The 19,474-nt window shown below is 45.0% G+C and overlaps 1 protein-coding gene across 7 annotated transcripts in view; it reads left to right on the top strand.

Moving 5' to 3' along the window:
• The first annotated feature begins 516 nt into the window (after window positions 1–516).
• The window catches only part of INTS10 (integrator complex subunit 10), a 44,423-nt gene continuing 25,465 nt past the window's right edge, over window positions 517–19,474 (top strand). For 6 of the 7 annotated variants that reach the window (XM_050944993.1, XM_050944991.1, XM_050944989.1 and 3 more), the window contains exons 1-8: window positions 519–695; window positions 7,377–7,444; window positions 7,783–7,886; window positions 9,838–9,977; window positions 10,632–10,713; window positions 11,706–11,846; window positions 13,792–13,963; window positions 15,579–15,748. In XM_050944993.1, coding sequence (XP_050800950.1) covers window positions 567–695; window positions 7,377–7,444; window positions 7,783–7,886; window positions 9,838–9,977; window positions 10,632–10,713; window positions 11,706–11,846; window positions 13,792–13,963; window positions 15,579–15,748 — 1,006 coding nt within the window. In that variant the 5' untranslated portion in view covers window positions 519–566. Of the gene's footprint in view, window positions 696–7,376; window positions 7,445–7,782; window positions 7,887–9,837; window positions 9,978–10,631; window positions 10,714–11,705; window positions 11,847–13,791; window positions 13,964–15,578; window positions 15,749–19,474 lie in introns of all 7 variants that reach the window. The other variant, XM_050944994.1, reaches the window with a different exon arrangement.

Here is a 19,474-nt window from a genome sequence, read left to right as displayed (position 1 = left end):
CAATGGGGGAAATGCTGTCACCCTGGTGATAGGGTGGGGGCTTTATCACCATGGCAATGGGGGAAATGCTGTTACCCTGGTGAAGGGGTGGGGACTTTATCACCATGGTGATGAGGGAAATGCTGTCTCCCTGGAGATGGGGTGGGCGGGGCTATCACCCTGGCTACGGGGCGGAACTCTCGGAGCGCACCGTGTGTCCGGCGGGGCCCCAGCACCTCCGGGCTGCCCGGCACGTGGGGCGGGGTACGGTGTGTCACACGCAGGCGGGTGCCGAAGAGCGGCGGGGCAGCTGGCTCCGCCCCCAGCGCACGCGGCACCGCACCAAGCCCCGCTGGCCAAGAGCCGGAGTCCCGCTGAGCCCGGAAGTGCACCTGCTGCCCGCAGCTAACATGGCGGATACGGCTTCCCGCAGAGCCACGCGCGCCGCGGGACGGCAGTTGAGCCCTCACTGGGCCGCTGCCTTATGCTTCCCTTCGCGTTCGAGCCAGCACGTGGGCTGTGACGCGTGAGCACCCATACTCCGCGCATGCGCCCTGGGAGAGAGAAGAAGCCGGTGGCTGCGGAGGATGTCGGCGCAGGGGGATTGCGAGTTCCTGGTGAAGCGGGCCCGGGACCTGGTGCAAGGGGACCTGTGGGCAGCCAAGGCCTGGCTCATCACGGCGCGGAGCCTCTACCCGGCCGACTTCAACATCCAGGTCAGGGCAGCAGCCCACCCCGACCGCTCGCTGTGTGTGCGGCTCGCTCCTCGCACCCCCTCCCACAGCGCCTTGCGGCAGCCCCCCCCCCCCGCCCCCGTGTGCGGCTCGCATCCCCTCCCACAGTGCCTTGCGGCACCCCCTCCCGCCCTGTGTGCGGCTCGCATCCCCTCCCACAGTGCCTTGCGGCAGCCCCCCTCCGTGTGCGTCTCGCATCCCCTCCCACAGTGCCTTGCGGCAGCCCCCCCCCCGCCCCCGTGTGCGGCTCGCATCCCCTCCCACAGTGCCTTGCGGCAGCCCCCCTCCGTGTGCGGCTCGCATCCCCTCCCACAGTGCCTTGCGGCAGCCCCCCTCCCGCCCTGTGTGTGGCTCGCACCCCCTCCCACAGCGCCTTGCGGCAGCCCCCCCCCGTGTGCGGCTCGCATCCCCTCCCACAGTGCCTTGCGGCAGCCCCCCCCGCTCTGTGAGCTGCTCGCACCCCCTCCCACAGTGCCTTGCGGCAGCCCCCCTCCCGCCCTGTGTGTGGCTCGCACCCCCTCCCACAGTGCCTTGCGGCAGCCCCCCCGCTCTGTGAGCTGCTCGCATCCCCTCCCACAGCGCCTTGCGGCAGCCCCCCCCCGCTCTGTGAGCTGCTCGCACCCCCTCCCACAGTGCCTTGCGGCAGCCCCCCCCACCGTGAGCTGCTCGCACCCCCTCCCACAGTGCCTTGCGGCAGCCCCCCTCCTGCCCTGCGTGCGGCTCGCGCCCCCTCCCCACAGTGCCTTGCGTCAGCCCCCCATCCCTGTGTGCTCCCTGTGCCTCACACCCCCTTCCCATAGTGCCTTGCGGCAGCCCTCCTGCCCTGTTTGTGCCCTGTGCCTTGCACCCCCTCCCCACTGAGCCTTGCAGCAGCTTCAGGGGAGCTTGGATGGGGTTGGTCCTCCTATTCCCCAAGTCAGCATCTGAGGTACTTGGCTGGTCTAACCACATGGAGCCAGCCATGGCAGCAGGGGCCTTCCTCTGCCCTGAGCTGAAGGGTAGCACTGAAGCCAGCCTCCTCTGAACCCTGGGGAGGAGAGTGTTGGCAGCATATGGCCTAGGCCCCCCACGTGTGGGTGGTCATACCATGCCCATTGCCATGGTGGGGACCTTAGGGACCTGGCTGCATCCCAGCCTGCAAACCACTTGGAGCGTGGCTGAGGGCCCATACTGCAGGGATGTACCTGTGCTGAGGCCTCACCCTGAGCTGGCACACCTTTCGTGGAGTGACATGAGGGCTGCCCCACACAGGGGTGCTCAGATGAATCGGCTAAAGGTGTGAATTCAGCACGTTAAATGCCCTGGGGATTGCTCTCGCAGGGCAGTAAAGTCGCCATTCATGGGAACCCCTTTCCTTCTGAGAGCACATCCACACAGGGTTTGATGTGCTTTAATTTACATGCATTGTCTTCGCATCTTCAGTTGATCCACGTGAGCTTTCATTGGTATCCTCTTGTAGACATGACCTTCGCAGGGTTGGGGGCCTTAGTCATGCTCTTGCTAGAGCTAGCCTAAAAAATAAAAACCTATACTAGAGAAGCGGTAGTTCAGAGTACATGGAGTACAGGGAAAAACATGGAGACAAAAGTTTTTTCAGTTCCAGTCAGCTCAAATGCTTTCCTTTCTCTTCAGCTTTCAGCACAACAAAATTCCAACCTATGAAACAAATTAAAGTAAAAACACAAATGGACTATAGGAACAATAAGTGGTTAGTGATGTGAGAGTCATAGCCTCCGCTGTGTGCTGGCGATGCTTCTTTCTGTTCCCACAATGTCAAAGAAGGCACAGCTGTATAAAATCATACATTACAGAATTCCAAATGTAAGAATTTTGGCATACAAAAGATAATTATTACTAAGACCCTACTTGAATTGCAGGATGATTGTCAACAAGTTGTGGCTGAGTTACAGACAAGCCATGGAAAATTGTGGTAAAGTAATAATGGACTTTATTACTGCAAATAATACTTTTCTGCTGTCGGCTGCCTGGGGCTGACAGAGGGAACATGGGACTGAGAGGGGAGCTCTCACTGTCAGCTGCCTGGGGCTCTACAGCTATGCTGGTATATCCCTATTGTATAGATGCAGCCTACACCGACAGAAAGATTTTTTCCATCTGTGTAGGAATATCACCTCCCTAAGGCCTGGTCTACACTACGAATTTATTTCAAATTCAGCAGCGTTAAACCGAATTAACGCTGCACGTGTCCACACAATGAAGCCCTTTATTTCGATATAAAGGGCTTTTAATATCAATATCTGTACTCCTCCCTGACGAGGGGAGTAGCTCTGAAATCGGTATTGCCATTTCGGATTAGGGTTAGTGTGGCCGCAATTCGGCGGTATTGGCCTCTGGGAGCTAGTCCCATGGTGCACCATTGTGACTGCTTTGGACAGCAGTCTGAACTCAGATGCACTGGCCAGGTAGATAGGAAAAGCCCCGCAAAGTTTTGAATTTCATTTCCTGTTTGCCCAGCATGGAGCGCTGATCAGCACAGGTGACCATGCAGTCCCAGAATCAAAAAAGAGCTCCAGCATGGACCGTACAGGAGATACTGAATCTGATCTCTGTGTAGGGCGATGAATCTGTTCTATCAGAACTCCGTTCCAATAGACGAAATGCCAAAACATTTGAAAAAAACTCCAGGGCCATGATGGACAGAGGCCACAACAGGGACTTGACACAGTGCTGTGTGAAACTTAAGGAGCTGAGACAAGCGTACCAGAAAGCGAAATGGATGCTCACGGAGGGAGGGGCGACTAACGACTGTAGCTATCCCACAGTTCTCGCACTCTCTGAAAACCATTTGAATTCTTGGCTGAGCTCCCAAAGCCTGAAGGGTCAAAAACATTGTCGCGGGTGGTTCAGGGTATATGTCATCAGCCCCACCCCCCCGTGAAACCAAAGGGGAAAAAAATAGTTTCTCGCCTTTTTTCAGTGTCACCGTACGTCTACTGGATGCTTCTGGCAGACGCGGTGCTGCAGTGCTACACAGCAGCATCCCCTTCCCTTCCCTTGCCTTAGGGGTGGCAGATGGTGCAGTATGACTGATATCCATCATCGTCGTCCTGTGGGTGCTCCTGGCTGGCCTCAGTGAGGTCGGCCGGGGGCGCCTGGGCAAAAATGGGAATGACTCCAGGTCATTCTCTTCTTTAAGTTTTGTCTCCTGGAGATTCACTCCTGCCTGGAATATCATAGTAGCTGGAGGCTGCCCTCCCCTCCCCCCTTTAATCTCTGCTTGCAGAGGCAATAAAGTCAGTGTTGTTTCATATTCATGCATTCTTTATTACTTCATCACACAAATGGGGGGATAACTGCCACGGTAGCCCAGGAGGGGTGGGGGAGGAGGGAAGCACCGGGTGGGGTTGTTGCAGGGGCACCCCCTAGAATGACATGCAGCTCCTCATTTCTGCGGGATGTCTGGGGCTCTGACCCAGAGCGTCCGTTTGCCTCTCTGGTTCTTTAGTAGACTTGCCTGATGTTCTAGGCAGGACTGACTCTCTCTTTAGACAAAACTTAAAGAGGAGAATGACCTGGGGAGTCATTCCCATTTTTGTCCATGCACCCCCAGCTGACCTCACTGAGGCCGGCCAGGAACACCCATGACAGCAGCAGACGGTACAGTATGACTGGTAACTGTCATTGTCAACTTGCAAGGCAGCAGATGGTACAGTAGAGCTGGTAACCGTCTTTGCTAACTTGCAAAAGGCAAGGGGATTCTGCTGTGTAGCACTGCAGCACCGCGTCTGTCAGCAGCATCCAGTAGACATAGGGCGACAGTGAAAAAAGGCTGAACGGGCTGCCTGGTTGCCGTGCTATGGCATCTGCCCAGGCAATCCAGGGAAAAGGGTGTGAAATGATTGACCACCATTGCTTTCACGGAGGGAGGATTGTCTGACAACATTTACCCAGAATCACCGTGACACTGTTTTTGCCCCATCATGCATCTCCAGTGGGCGGGGGAGCCTGCGAGGACTATGGGATAGATATGGGATAGCTACCCACAGTGCAATGCTCCGGAAATTGATGCTAGCCTCTGTGCATGGACGCACACCGCCGAATTAATGAGCTTAGTGTGGCCGCGTGCACTCGACTTTATACAATCTGTTTCCAAAAATCGGTTTTTGTAAAATCGGAATAATCCCGTAGTATAGACATACCCTGAGCAACAGAAGCTAGGGTGATAGAACCATTCTTCCATTGATCTACCTGCATTTATACTGGGGATTGGTCAGCATAGCCACGTTGCTCAGGGGGTGGATTTTTCAAACCCGAGAGATGTAGCTATGTAAATTTAAAAGTTAAGTGTAGATGTGGCCTCATTCATTAGGCTGTTCTAAGTTGAATGTGCACTTTTTTCACTTCTGCCATTCTTGTGTCGCCTAGTTGCATTGTCAAGGCAAATAATCAGGGTTCTATTTCAATTTTTTTATTTAACCAAACAAACTAGGGAATGCCATAGAAAACCTCCATTGAGAACATATGCAGCCCTGATCCTGCAAACACTTAAGCACATGCTTGACTTCAGTAGAACTACTAGTGCTAAAAGCTAAGCATGCTCATAAGTGATTACAGGTGGGCAAAGGCTGTAAAGCGAAGCATCGACAACTTTGGCATTTCCTAACTTAATGTCACTTGAAGAAACTGCCATTGTGTTTTTGATAGTGCTTTTCAAACTTTCATAATGTGACTCACAAAAGAGATTGTCATTTACCACCTTTCTTTCTATTCCCAGTTGTGTGGCCCCACTAGCTCTCTCATTCATGAACAAATAACATTCCTGTGACAATTACAGCAACTGTTGCCAAGGAAAAATAATATATAAAAAAGTAACTATTGTACTTGTATGTAATTTAGCAAGGAGGAAGGAGGCCCTCAGCAAATGGTTCCCAGACCTGTGTGTTTTGGAACATCTGCAATCTTTAATTATATTATTACAAACTCATTTTTCTCTGAGGCTCTTGCATCATTAATACTTAAGTGGAGAGAATGCAGCAAATGAGTTGGTGTGATGCATAGTGAACAAAGTGGTGGGACCTGTCATCCACGCTTCCTCATAGTTCAGATTCTGTTTTATTACAATAGTGTAAATCTGGAATAAATCTCTTAACATACACCATAAACTTACACAGAATGTACCCAACTGTGAGAGTTGAATTGTCACTCAATGCATGGGATAGATGGTGCCATTCATTGCACAGACTAGTAGATGGGTACAGTGTAGAGGCAGGTTTCACTCATTTGAGAGGATAACACATTTATTCAGAAAATGAAAGTAAATTAATGTGCATTAACAAGGTAAAGTTTGTTGCATGTAGTTGACTATGTGCACCTCTCATCTTCTTTTCAGTTCTCATAATTTATTTACAAATATTGCACTGCTGTCCTGTTCACTGTACATGGTGTAGTGTGCACACTGAATGAGGCATTGGTCCTGTGGATAGAACAGCATGTGATCATATAGTAAAAATGCTGTATTGTAATGCATGCATTCAAAGGTACAGAGTTAACTTGAACTTTGCCATTTCTTGACCTTAGAGTTTGTTCCCACTTCTCAACTGGTGAAAATTGGCATAGCTCCATTAAAGTCAAAGGAACTGTTGATTTACACCAGTCGAACATCTGGCCCTTTCACTTTGCAGTCTTGAATAATCTTTTACCTTTATTTTGTACTAAATTTGCACAGCTTCATAAATGTATATGGTGGTTTACAGAAAATGTAAAGACTGGAACCTGCCTTCCCCATGAACTCACAGTTTAATTCAGACAAATATGATATACAGGACAAGGGTGAAGATGCAAGAATGCGTGGACTCAGTGAGGAGTTCAACCTAGAAAATTTTCATAGGAGTGGGATTCAAAGAGGGATTTGAAGGAGGTGAGAGTGGATACTTGGATATGCAAGAAACTGATCAGATTCCTTCAGCAGAAGACTAGAGAGAACCCTTGGCAAACTCCAAAGAGGGTAGGGGTGTCGCAATCCATTAGCTGAAAATGGGTGTTATGCTGAAAGTTGCACAGGCATTGTCAAGTTAAAGATCATGGTTTTGGTTTGCCTTTTAAACCTTCCTACAGTTAAAAATGAAAACTTTGTAGAAGTTCAGTTACTTTTGGCATTTCACCCAGCAAAGACAATGAAAATAGACCAGTCAGTTTCATTATTTTTATAGTAGGTTTAGTCAATTTTTATGTCTCCTGCAGGAGGACAGTGCTGCAGTGTTTGGGTTTCAGGCTTTGCAGCAGGATGTTTATTTGTATAAAAATAATCTTTTCCATTGGAGTTTTCCATTATTTATATTGGCCTTAGGTGTTGTCAAAACTTGAACTGAATTTGAGTAGTATCCTTGGGAGTAAATTTGCTTGTGTAATTGATGGAGTTAATTGTATTGCCATTGCCTTTTTTTATTTTAGAGAAGCTAAAATCAACTAATCATCTTTACAATATTAAAACATATAGCAGTTAAAGTAAGATTTTTGTATGGTTACAAATATTTACCATCAGTTTTTAGTTCCTGAACTGAATACTGTTTGTGGTGCTTTCAGTATTTACTATTCAAATATGGGCTCATTATGACAAGTTAGTGACAGGTGTCAGTATGGAAGAACGAAGTGGGTACGTGACGATATACAGTGTGGCTATTGTTCCATTCTCTTGTATTTCAGTATGAAATGTACACTATTGAGAGGAATGCTGAGCGGACAGCATCAGCCGGCAGACTGTTATATGACATGTAAGTAACAGAAATGCTTTTGCTTAATTCTCTTTTGAAAGTGTATTGTAAACTTAGCTGAACATAGAACTCTAAAAACATTCATCATTTTCCATGCTGTATACCACAGTACTTTTATCGGAAGATGGGAGTGCAAGGATCTTCAGAGGTCTAGTGCTGTTGTTACGTTGTTTCTGTAGGCAAACTACACAGATCTTACTAATCCTTTAAAAAACAAAATCAGCCATGAAAGCAAAATGTTCTTTTGCATTTCTTCATACAAGTGCTTTCAAAGTAAGCTTTCTGTTTTAAACTGAATTTGGGATTATTCTAATTTTTTGCCTGACCCTTTATTCCAGGTTTGTGAATTTTCCAGACCAGCCAGTGGTGTGGAGGGAGATTAATGTTATTACATCAGCATTAAGGAATGACTCACAGGATAAGCAGACTCAGTTCTTAAGAGGTAAGGACTCTGTCATCTGGCAGAGGTGGAGTCTAGTGGGAATCTAAGACTAAATCCCCAGGCTACACAGCTGATTTGGAAGCCGCAAGTCCTAGTCTGATGAACTATCTCTGGTCTGTTGTATACAGTGACTCTCAGCCACAGAGACTCACCCACTGGTAGGTTTAGGAGACACGGGGAAGAAGCAGGGCAGGGAGCTGAAGCACTATGAGAAGTGCAACTACCAGCTCCACTCCTATGTCAGTATCCCTTGCCAGGGAACAACCTCTTGGTGGCTAGCAGAGGATTTGGTGAACCACAAGTGACTTGTGAAATTAGGACTTGAATCTGACAAACTAAATGTAGTTTGCTGGCTAAGGACGTGCACCAGAACAGTTAGCGAAGGCTGTGGGAGCAGGTCATGGAGAACAGTTTGTGTAGTGATTATAGAGTCAAACATTCATAAATACCTCCCATGAAAATGTATGAGAAGGAATATGTAGCACTCTTATTTCTAGCCAGACACTTCACTACTACTACTTCTTCTTGACTCCTTTTCTCATTTACACAGGGTCGGAGGTGCCCACGATTTTTTGCCTCTCATTCTAATGACTCAAACAAGACACCAGTCAATAGAATGGTCATAGTGTGTTGATACTGACAAGAGACCTTCTTGGAAATTGACCTTCTTAAGGGTTTAATAAAGGATACAGAATCATAGAACCATAGGGTTAGAAGGGACAGAAAGGGTCATCTAGTCTAACCCCCTGCCAAGATACAGGATTTGTTGTGTCTAAGCCATGCAAGACAGATGGCTCCAGCCTCTTCTAGAAAACCTCCAGTGGAAGAGATTCCGTGACTTCCCTACCCAGTTTGTTCCATTGTCCTACTGTTCTTAAAGCTAGGAAGTATTTCCTGAGATTTCATGTAAAACAGCTCTGCTGTAGTTTGAACCCACTGCCTCTTGTCCTGCCCTCTGTGGCAAGAGAGAACAATTTTTCTCCATCTTTTTATGGCAGTATTTGCAGACTGCTATCCTGTCCCCCCCACTTCATCTCCTCTTTTCCAAACTAAACATACCCAGTTCCGTCAGCTGCATTCCCATCCCTTTGATTATCTTTGTCACTCACCTCTGAATCCTTGCCAGTTTCTCTACATCCTTTGTATACGTTGGTGACGAAAATTGGACACACCACTCCAGCTGAGGTCTAACCAGCGCTGAGTAGAGCAGTACTATCGCTTCCCATGATTCGCATGCTGTGCCTCTCTTAATGCAACCCACAATTGCGTTTGCTTTTTTTGTGACAGCATCATATTGTTGACTCCTATGATAGGCCATTGTCTCTTATAAACAAAAAGCAGCAAAGAATCCTGTGGCACCTTATAGACTAACAGAGGTTTTGGAGCATGAGCTTTCGTGGGTGAATACCCACTTCCTCAGATGCATGTGAGGAAGTGGGTATTCACCCACGAAAGCTCATGCTCCAAAACCTCTGTTAGTCTATAAGGTGCCACAGGATTCTTTGCTGCTTTTACAGATCCAGACTAACACGGCTACCCTCTGATTCTTATAAACAAAATATTTATCTAAATATAATATTCATTATTAAAAATCTCAATGGGAATTCATGATAAGGCTACCATCTGTCTAAACAAATATTAAATGGTTTTGATTTCAGTGTTCCCATGCATTACTATAATGTAGCTTTTAAATTTTCTAAATTGTTTTAAAATTTACTTTTATTAACCAGGCACTGTACCCTGAAATATACTTAGAAAAGTATATACATTGCTCTTCACATAGATACGGGTGCCTGTTCTGTATCTGAAAAATCATAGTACTTGCAAGAGCACGTAGGATGCTTTTTATAACCGAACAACAAGACAACGTTTATTATTCTTTTGCTTTTTTTCTGTCTCCTCAATTCAGATAGATTGCTTTTTATTTCAATAACTGATTTTTTTTTTTCAGGTTTATTTGAGACCCTTCCTGGTCGAATTCAGTGTGAAATGTTACTAAAGGCCACAGAGCAGTGTTTTAATACACTGGAAAGGGCAGAAATGCTCCTGCTGCTCCTACGACGCTTCCCAGAGACTGTGGTGCAGCATGGGGTAAGAGAAAACTAGCTCCTTTCTGCTGTTAACAACCTTATCAGCCCATGCCTTTGTGTCCACGTTATGTGCTTTGTCAGATGAGGGTGGGTTGTTTTTTTTTTTAACTCCAAACTTGCAGGTGATATTTCAGGCAGGTGCTGCTGTCATACCTTCAGACTCCCAAATGAAAGGTGTAAGTGTAAAATTAACCCAAGAAAACAAAGCAGTCTTTCTTTGTAAAGTCCACAGGTGATTCCATGGTTAAAAGTAAGACAGAACAGTAAAAAAAAAAAAAAAAAAAAAAAAAAGAGAGAGAGAGAGAGAGTGTAATCTCGTGTTAAAATGAACTGTAGTTTACTAAAAAATGATACTGCTGCACTGCTTTGTCAGTTCCTTCTTATTTAGGAGAAGGGTGAGAGACAGTGAACTTACTGAAATATGTAATGCAGTGTATTTTTACTTTAGGATCTGTTCCCTGAGATTGACTGCACAGATACTAAGACATTGCTGTTTAACTGTAAAATGTAAATGAAAATTGCATAGTGTACTAATCTCACTACATGACGGAATGCTACTGATGGGAGCGTGTTTACTCAATTGCTTTGAATCTCATATTTCTAAAAACTTCTGAAAGTACTGAGTAGATACTCATTTTAACCACTTCTTACACAGGTGGGCCTAGGAGAAACATTATTAGAGGCTGAAAATATTGAGGACCAAGAATCCCCAGTCAATTGCTTTAGGAAATTATTTGGTAAGAATATACAAGTGTGTCTGTTTTATTATAGAACTAAGTGATAAAGCTTGGTACCATCTGTTAAGAACTCGTCTGCCTAGGTTGGTATGGAACAAATCTTTTTAGTTTAATGGTCTGTGTGAAATGAGTTGGCAGTCCTTACAGCAGATATGCAGAGGACTCTTGGATTGATCTTTAACCTTGCTGTCACAAAAATTCGGCTACTGTTAGTATATCACCTGTTTGCTGAAATGATGTATTGAATTCTAGGTTACTGTATACTCTTATGGAAGTGAACACCTAAGATCTATTTATGCAGGGGAAATTTTCTAACCAATTTGAAAGTCATTTAGAGCCCTAGTGGAAACCCAGTTTAAGGCAGCCTGACCAGTTTTTGCTTATATGGTTTCAGGACAGTCTGACCTTTGAACAGATTCAGGGGGGAAAAAAACAGATCAGGCCACCTTAAACCAGGTCAACTCTATGGTTCAAACTGGTTTGAAAATCATTGTAGTCTGAACTAATTTTAAAACTGGTCAAAAACTGGACAGGACCCACGGGGCATTTAGTGGCTAACTGTTGTGATGTTTGCTGTGGTGTACTGAAAAATGTATTAAAATTACAGTCTTTCACTGTAAGGCTTGCACGTTAGACAGCTGTATAAGAAAGTGTGTGATCTGGGTCTTTCATAGTTAATCTTCAAAGAGACAACTTAGAGTAAGGTAGGTTGAGTTGTGCCTCTCTGATTTAGGGAACAGCTTGCTTTGTCTCTCTCTTTTGAGGTTCTTGTGTGTTATCATTCTGAATTCTAAGAAATAAAGCACTGTTACATTGCAGCTTTTCAGCAAAAGTGTTCTATGTTTTTGTTGAATTTCTCTGTATATGCCAGGAAGTTAATATTTTGCTACACAGAAGGTTCTGGAAACTTGCATTGTTGATTTTGAACTCTTTATGTACCAAAACAAGTAACAGAAAAACCAAACCCAATGTGCTTTTTTTTCACCTCTTAGTTTGTGATGTTCTTCCTCTAATCATTAACAACCCTGATGTTCGACTACCTGCCAGCTTGCTGTACAAGTACTTGAACAAGGCAGCAGAATTTTATATTAATTATGTGACTAGATCTACACAAATGGAAAACCAGTATCAAGGTAAGAACACTTTTACCAAATTACGTTAAAATCCTCTTCTAAATTAGTGTAACTGAATAAGGTATTCATTTTACGTAATATCTACCACTGAGTTGGGGTAATAAAAATATTGTACAGTTTCACAGGATCTTTCATTTGATTTCAGAACACTAAATAATCTGTAAGGAGGGTAAAAGATAGGGATCACTACATCCACTATGAAATGCAGCCATTTCAGTAAGATAATGCAGCAGATATCTAATGGCCCTTGTGAGTGCCACAAAGCAGTTCAGGGTAGGAAAGAGTTTCATATCCATGTGAAACTATGATGTGAATTTAGGCTAGCAGAATATCATTACCAGTGTTGGAACTTAACCTGGCGTGACGTGCACTGCTAATTCCCTAACTCTTTGCCATTGGATCTCTACTGAGGACAAGTAGCCCAGGCATGACTTTGACATATTTGGAGTGAGGCTGTGAAACAGATTTTGCTTTCTTTGATTCCCTGCACAACATAATAAATTCCTGTCATTCATTATTCAAGCATTATGCACAGGGTGAGACAAATATGGGAGGGTTAGCAAGATTATTCTAAGGCAGCTGTTCTCAAACTGTGGGTCGGGACCCTAGAGTGGGTCACGACTCTGTTTTAATGAAGTCGCCAACGCTGTCATTAGATTTGCTGGGGCCCAGGACCAAAGTCCGAGCCCCACTGCCCAAGTGCTTCAGGCCCAGGGTATGGGGCTCAGGTTACAGACCCTCTGCCCTGGGCTGAATTCCTTGGGCTTCTGCTTTGGCCCACCACCTAGGGTGGTGGGGCTTGGGCAGGCTCAGGTTTCAATTCTCCACCTTGGGGTCAGGTAATAATTTTTGTTGTTAGAATGGGGTCGCGGAGCAATGAAGTTTGAGAACCACTGTAGAATCTAAGGAAAACATATTCTATAGCTGTCTCATTTTCCATAAATATGTGTGAGCAGGAGGAATCTAAAGTCTCTTTCCCTAGCTTCCAATGTAATAGCACCCAACTGCTTGTTGCAGTGGACCACAGTGACTGGTATATTTGGCTTATAACTTTGTTTGCAAGGAAAAGAACTAACCCTCCTTTTAAAAAAGGAAGCCAGTATTCTCCTTTACATGTCTAGTTCCCCTAAACCAGAACTCTTGTGGCTACGCTTACGGGGCCGAAAGGTCTAGTCTGTTAGTCAGTGCCTCTATTTTAAGTTTAAACCTTAAAGCTGGCATGTACAGCAGTACAGTTCCCCTAATACCATGCTGGAGCTTTGGCATGTTGCTAGGAGAAAAAAATGTCATCTGCTAAATTCCAACACCTACATGTTCTATAGCATCTGGGGTTTCCTGGGAGGTTCCCAGTCCAAGGACTTAACGAGATCTGCCACTGCTGTGCTTGTGCTATTTGGTGTGATAGTACACCAAACAATGATAGACCTTGTTGAAAAACAATGTTAATAGCGCTCAGATCAGTAAAATCTCTTCTGATTCTTAGAACATAAGGCCAAACATAAAAGAAACTACATACAACTGCATTTGGAGAATGCTTGACACAAATTAACAAAGATACAGAGATCTAAGTCAGTTGAGATGTCCTTTCAGACTAGACATTTTGAGACACACCTATGTCTTGATCCTGATTTTACTTACTCTTTTTAATTTGTCTCAACTTGTTTGTGTTCTGTGAAATTGTGGATAACTTTAGTTACTTATGAAATAGAGGCTTGGATGTCATTTGATCAGGTTTCTTGTAGTGTGTGAAGTGCCATGTAGTTCCAAAGTCTGATCAGGTTTTATCTTTTTCCTTGCTCAGATAGGATTTCATAGTTATCCTGAAAACTCAAATATACTGTTCCGCTACTTGATTATTTTTTCTTTTAAAAAACTAATAGTGACTTTAACTAATTTGATTTCTGCACAAGGAGAGAACTTTTTTCCCTCTTTTTTTTTTTTCTAGGTTCACAAGATACCTCTGATCTCATGTCCCCCAGCAAACGTAGCTCGCAGAAGTATGTAATAGAGGGTCTGACTGAGAAATCATCCCAGATTACAGACCCTTGGGAGAGGCTGTTTAAGATACTGTCTGTTGTGGGAATGAGATGTGAATGGCAGATGGATAAAGGAAGAAGGTGAGAAACGTGTCCTTTTTCCTATGGTGGTTTGCTAGGAGAGCTTGGCTTTTCAATTCTTCAGTAAACTGGACTATAGAACAAATTGAATTTTAAGTTATATTATGTAATTTCAGCCCCATATTTTTCTCAAAAGCATACAACCCAGAGCACATATGTAGGCTCTGTTGAGTCTCTGTAAACGTTGACCGCATAATGATCGACTCGGTAGCCTGGTTTACACTAAGGGCTTGGTTACACTGGAGAGTTGCAGCGCTGGTGGTGGGTTTATAGCGCTGCAACTTAGTAACTGTTCACACCTGCAAGGCACATCCAGCGCTGCAACTCCCTGGCTGCAGCGCTGGCTGTACACTTGGTCTGCTTGGGGTGTAACGATTGCAGCGCTGGTGATGCAGCACTGCTCATCAAGTGTGGCCACCAAAAGCGCTGTAATTGGCCTCCAGGGTATTAGGAGGTATCCCAGAATTCCTGGCCACAACAACCCGGAAGAATGCTGAACTCAGAGCTCCCTGGAGCTACTTATCTAAACAAACACAGCTGCTCTTTGCTCCAGCGAGCGAGTGGTGGCAGGGGAATTGCTTTGGAATGTTCACAGCTGTTTGCTTGAGGAGAGAGGGGAGTCCGTGTTGAGCAACTGCTTATGTGCTCTGAAGGCTTTTTAGGAGTGCATAATTTGCATTTAGTGAATGAGAGAGGGGTGGGGAAGGAGTCAAAACTTTTAAAATGATTGAAGGTAGGTGCTGTGTATCTTCCAGTCCTTAGAACTTGCAAGGCAGGGAGCTGAGAACAGTGTCAGCTCCAAAAATCCACTCACTCTGTCTCCCCCATGCTCCCTGTCACACTCCACCCCACTCCCTGTTTTGAAAAGCACGTTGCAGCCACTTGAATGCTGGGATAGCTGCCCACAATGCACCACTCCCAACAGCGCTGCAAATGTGGCCACACTGCAGCGCTGGTAGCTGTCAGTGTGGCCACACTGCAGCGCTTTCCCTACTCAGCTGTACAAAGACAGCTGTAACTCCCAGCGCTGCACACCTGTAAGCATAGCCATACCCTAAGAAAACTACTAGGTTGGTGATGACAGACAGCAGCAATGGGTGCAGCTGAACTTCTTCATTAACATTCCCAGGCACAAACACTGAATTGCAAGCATAGGCTAGAACAAACTGCAGTCAGCACCTTATTTAGACAGTGTGTTTGCCCTTACTTACGCTTGCATTAAACTGTGTTCTGCATCAGCTCACCTTCACCTGTTCCTGGTTGTCCACAGTGCATGATTTACTGGTGTAGCCAAAGCTTGTTTTATTTACTTGTCTCTAAGTATGTTAGTATCCTTCTTAACTGGTGAGAGGGAAGACTTTCCAGTTTCTCCAAGGAAATGCAAGCCCCAGAATTACTTGGATCTCTGACTGCTGCTCAGTAATTTTGTCCGATTGTCTGCGGAATACATTGTATTTCCTTCTGGGGCAGTGATTCCTAGATGGTGACATCCTTTTTGTCACCTTCCCACTCCCCAAACTACTACTAAATTTGCAATGTGTATTTTCATTTGCTTTTCTTGAGTTTAGAAGTCTTTGTAATGGATTGTATTCTTTGATTGTCTCTCACCCTTTAGAAGTTTTGGTGATATTTTACACAGAATGAAAGAGCTCTGCAGATACATCAGTAATTTTGATAATGAAGCCCATGCGAAGTATAAAAATCAAGTAGTGTATTCCACAATGTTGGTCTTCTTTAAGAATGCATTCCAATATGTCAGCAACATCCAGCCATCTCTCTTCCAAGGTTAGTTTTTAAAACACTAATGAATAAAGATCTTTCAGATAATAAACAATATAAAAACCCTTCTAGAACTGCTGTTTTAAGCTTTAGAAATTATTTCCTCTAAAGGTAAATGTCTTAACCTAAATCTCTACCTGTGGGTTGTATCTGGCATATCTTCTAGTGCTGTACTTAAGGCTGAGTTCTAGTTTGCATTCAGCCTCTCATTTTTCCCTTTTTACTGTTGCTCATAATATTATCAAACTTACTTTCTTGGAGCTGAAAATTTCCAGCTTGCTTTCAGACCAGAGATGAGTTGGAAAATTTGCACAAAATCGGTTGAGCTGTGTGAGTTATAAACACATGAATAATACTTCCCTCCAGATGGTCTATTAAAAATATGCTTTATGCATAATTCAATAAAAGCTGAAGCTAAAAAGTTCAAACGTGGCTTGTTTTAGATAGCTCATTCAGGTTTAAGGAACAACATGGCCTTGAAGAAAAATATTAATTTTTTTAAAGTAATTTAGAGGTTGAGTGTTTAAAGTGTGAATCTTGCTATGTTTTCCCCCTCACTCAAATCTAAAGCTAGAGCAGGGGTGGGCAAACTCTTTGGTCCGAGGGCCACATCGGGATTGCACAACTGTATGGAGGGCTGGGTAGGGAAGGCTGTGCCTCCCCAGACAGCCTGCCCCCTGTTTTGCCTCGTCACTGCCCACCTCAGAACCCTCAACCCATCCAACCCCCCCCTGCTCCTTGTCCCCTGACAGCCCCTGCTCCCTGTCCCCTGACTGCCCTGACGCCCTATCTACACCCCTACCCCCCTGAAAGCCCCCCCCCCGGGACTCCCACCCTCTATCCAACAGCCCTCTGCTCCTCATCCCTTGACCACCCTCACCCGAGACCCCTGTCCCTAACTGCCCCCCCAGGATCCCAACCCCTTACCAACGCCCCTTGTCCCCTGACTGCCCTCTCGACCCCTATCCACATCCCCGCCCCCCGACAGGCCCTCTGGGACTCCCACTCCCAACCCTCGCTGTCCTCCATCCCCTGACCACCCCCTAGAACCTCCACCCCATCCAACTGCCCCCTTCTCCCTTACTGTCCCCCAGAACCCCCCACTTCCTTACCCAAGCGCCCCACTCCCTGACCCCTTACCAGCAGCAGGAGCTTGCAGCCGCGACACCCAGCCAGAGCCAGCTGTGCTCCCCACGCTGCCTAGCTGGAGCGGCGGGCCAGAGCGCAGCCCAGTGTGAGGGAGGGGCCGGGAGCTCCGGGGCCGGGTCGGGTGTGGCCCGCGGGCCATAGTTTGCCCACATCTGAGCTAGAATATTTTAGAAAAATCAGGATGCTCTGAATTGCTTGTGCTTGGATTGATTTACATTCTTAGACATGGCCCCAAAGCTGAAGGATATGGTTTACGCTCTGGTTTAAGTGGGTTTTGAAAGGCTGTGTTTGGGAGTTATCAAGCTATTTGCTTCATATGAAGGATTTTACAAGCCCCATTACCAATGTTTATTCCCTCCTGTTTTCTTTAATCCCAGAGAGATTCCTTGCAAATATTAATGTCTATTAATATTGAAAAACAGGGCATTCATAAGTCATGAAATGTATAGTTAATGCTGAAAGTCCAATTTAAATTGTCTCTAATTGCACTTACGACTTTCATTATGGACTATTGCTTGATATTATAAACTATTTATGCTATATTGTGTATGTAATTACTTAATCTAGAATTTCTTAACAGCTCTACATAAAGTGAGCTATAATATATAAATCAAGCCAGTTCCCCTTCTCTCAGAATCCAACAAATCTGTCCTTTGTCGCTTCAGGTGCCATTAATCATAGAACTGGAAGGGACCTCGAGAGGTCATCTAGTCTAGTCCCCTGCACTCAAGGCAGGCATAAGTATTACCTAGACCATCCCTGACAGGTGTTTGTCCAACTTGTTCTTAAAAATCCCTAATGATGGACATTCCACAGCCTCCCTAGGCAATTTATTCTAGTGCTTACCTACTCTGACAGGAAGTTTTTTCCTCATGTCCAACCTAAACCACCCTTGTTGCAATTTAAGCCCATTGCTTCTTTTCCTATCCTCAGAGGTTAAGAACAACAGTTTTTCTCCCTTCTCCTTGTAACAACCTTTTATGTACTTGAAAACTGTTATCATGTCCCCTCTCAGGCTTCTCTTCTCCAGACTAAACAAACCTAATTTTTTCAATCTTCCCTCACAACTCATGTTTTCTAGACCATTAATCATTTTTGTTGCTCTTCTCTGGACTCTTTCCAGTTTGTCCACATCTTTCCTGAAATGTGGCGCCCAGAACTGGACACAATACACCAGCTGAGGCCTAATCAGCGCTGAGCAGAGCGGAAGAATTACTTCGTGTCTTGCTTACAATACTCCTGTTAATACATTCCAGAAGGATGTTTGCATTTTTTGCAACAACATTACACTGTTGACTCATATTTAGCTTGTGACCCACTCTGACCCCCAGATCCCTTTCCGCAGTACTCCTTCCTAGGCAGTCATTTCCCATTTCGTATGTGTGCAACTGATTGTTCCTTCCAAAGTGGAGTACTTTGCATTTTTCCTTATTGAATTTCATCCTATTTACTTCAGACAATTTCTCCAGTTTGTCCAGATCATTTTGAATTTTAATCATATCCTCCAAAGCACTTGCAACCACTCTCAGCTTGGTATTGTCCACAAACTTTATTACGTGTACTCTCTTTATGCCATTATCTAAATAATTGATGAAGATATTGAACAGAACCAGACCCAGAACTGATCCCTGCAGGACGCCACTTGTTATGCCCTTCCAGCATGACTAGGAACCACTGATAGCTACTCTCTGGAAATGATTTTCCAACCAATCATGCACGTACCTTATAGTAGCTCTATCTAGATTGTATTTCCCTAGTTTGTTTATGAGATGGTCATGGAAGATGGTATCAAAAGCCTTACTAAAGTCAAGATACACCACATCTACTGCTTTCCCCCCTATCCACAAGGCTTGTTACCCTGTCAAAGAAAGTTATCAGGTTGGTTTGACACGATTTGTTCTTGACAAATCCATGCTGTTGTTTATCACCTTGTTACCTTCTAGGTGTTTGCAAATTGATTGCTTAATGATTTGCTCCATTATCTTTCTGGGTACGGAAGTTAAGCTGACTGGTCTGTAATTCCCTGGGTTGTCCTTATTTCCCTTTTTACAGATGGGCACTGTATTTGTCTTTTTCCAGTCTTCTGGAATGTCTCCTGTCTTCCATGACTTTTCAAAGATAATTGCTAATGGCTCAGATATCTCCTCAGTCAGCAAATTGAGTATTCTAGGATGCATTTCATCAGGCCCTGGTGATTTGAAGCTATCTAACTTACCTAAATCATTTTTAATGCGATGGGCAGGGGAGAGAGAAGGGGTGTCTTGGGGTTTTTGCCCCTCCTTTTTATAGTTTCATTTCCCACATTGAAAAACATTTCCAGCTGGGTACCAGGAAACACAGAGTCTGTGGAGAAGGATGTCCTCTGCTTTTTTCTCACCTGTTTGCGCTTCCTTTATTTCTCTTCCTTCTTGATGACTCTGTTTACTGCTTAAATGCAAATTAAGCAGAGCATACATCCCTGTGTTTGAGAGAGAACTGTTTGCCAACCTCAGTTTGGAACATGTGTTGAACACCCTACAGTGGAATCATATAACTTTGCATACAATGTTGCCACACACATTTTAGAAACCTAGGTATATCAGA

Source organism: Gopherus flavomarginatus, chromosome 3 (genome assembly GCF_025201925.1).
Source record: "Gopherus flavomarginatus isolate rGopFla2 chromosome 3, rGopFla2.mat.asm, whole genome shotgun sequence".
In the NCBI taxonomy this organism is placed as follows: Eukaryota; Metazoa; Chordata; order Testudines; family Testudinidae; genus Gopherus; species Gopherus flavomarginatus.
Note: the sequence above shows the minus strand (reverse complement) of the source record. Positions and strands in the feature narration are given on the sequence as shown.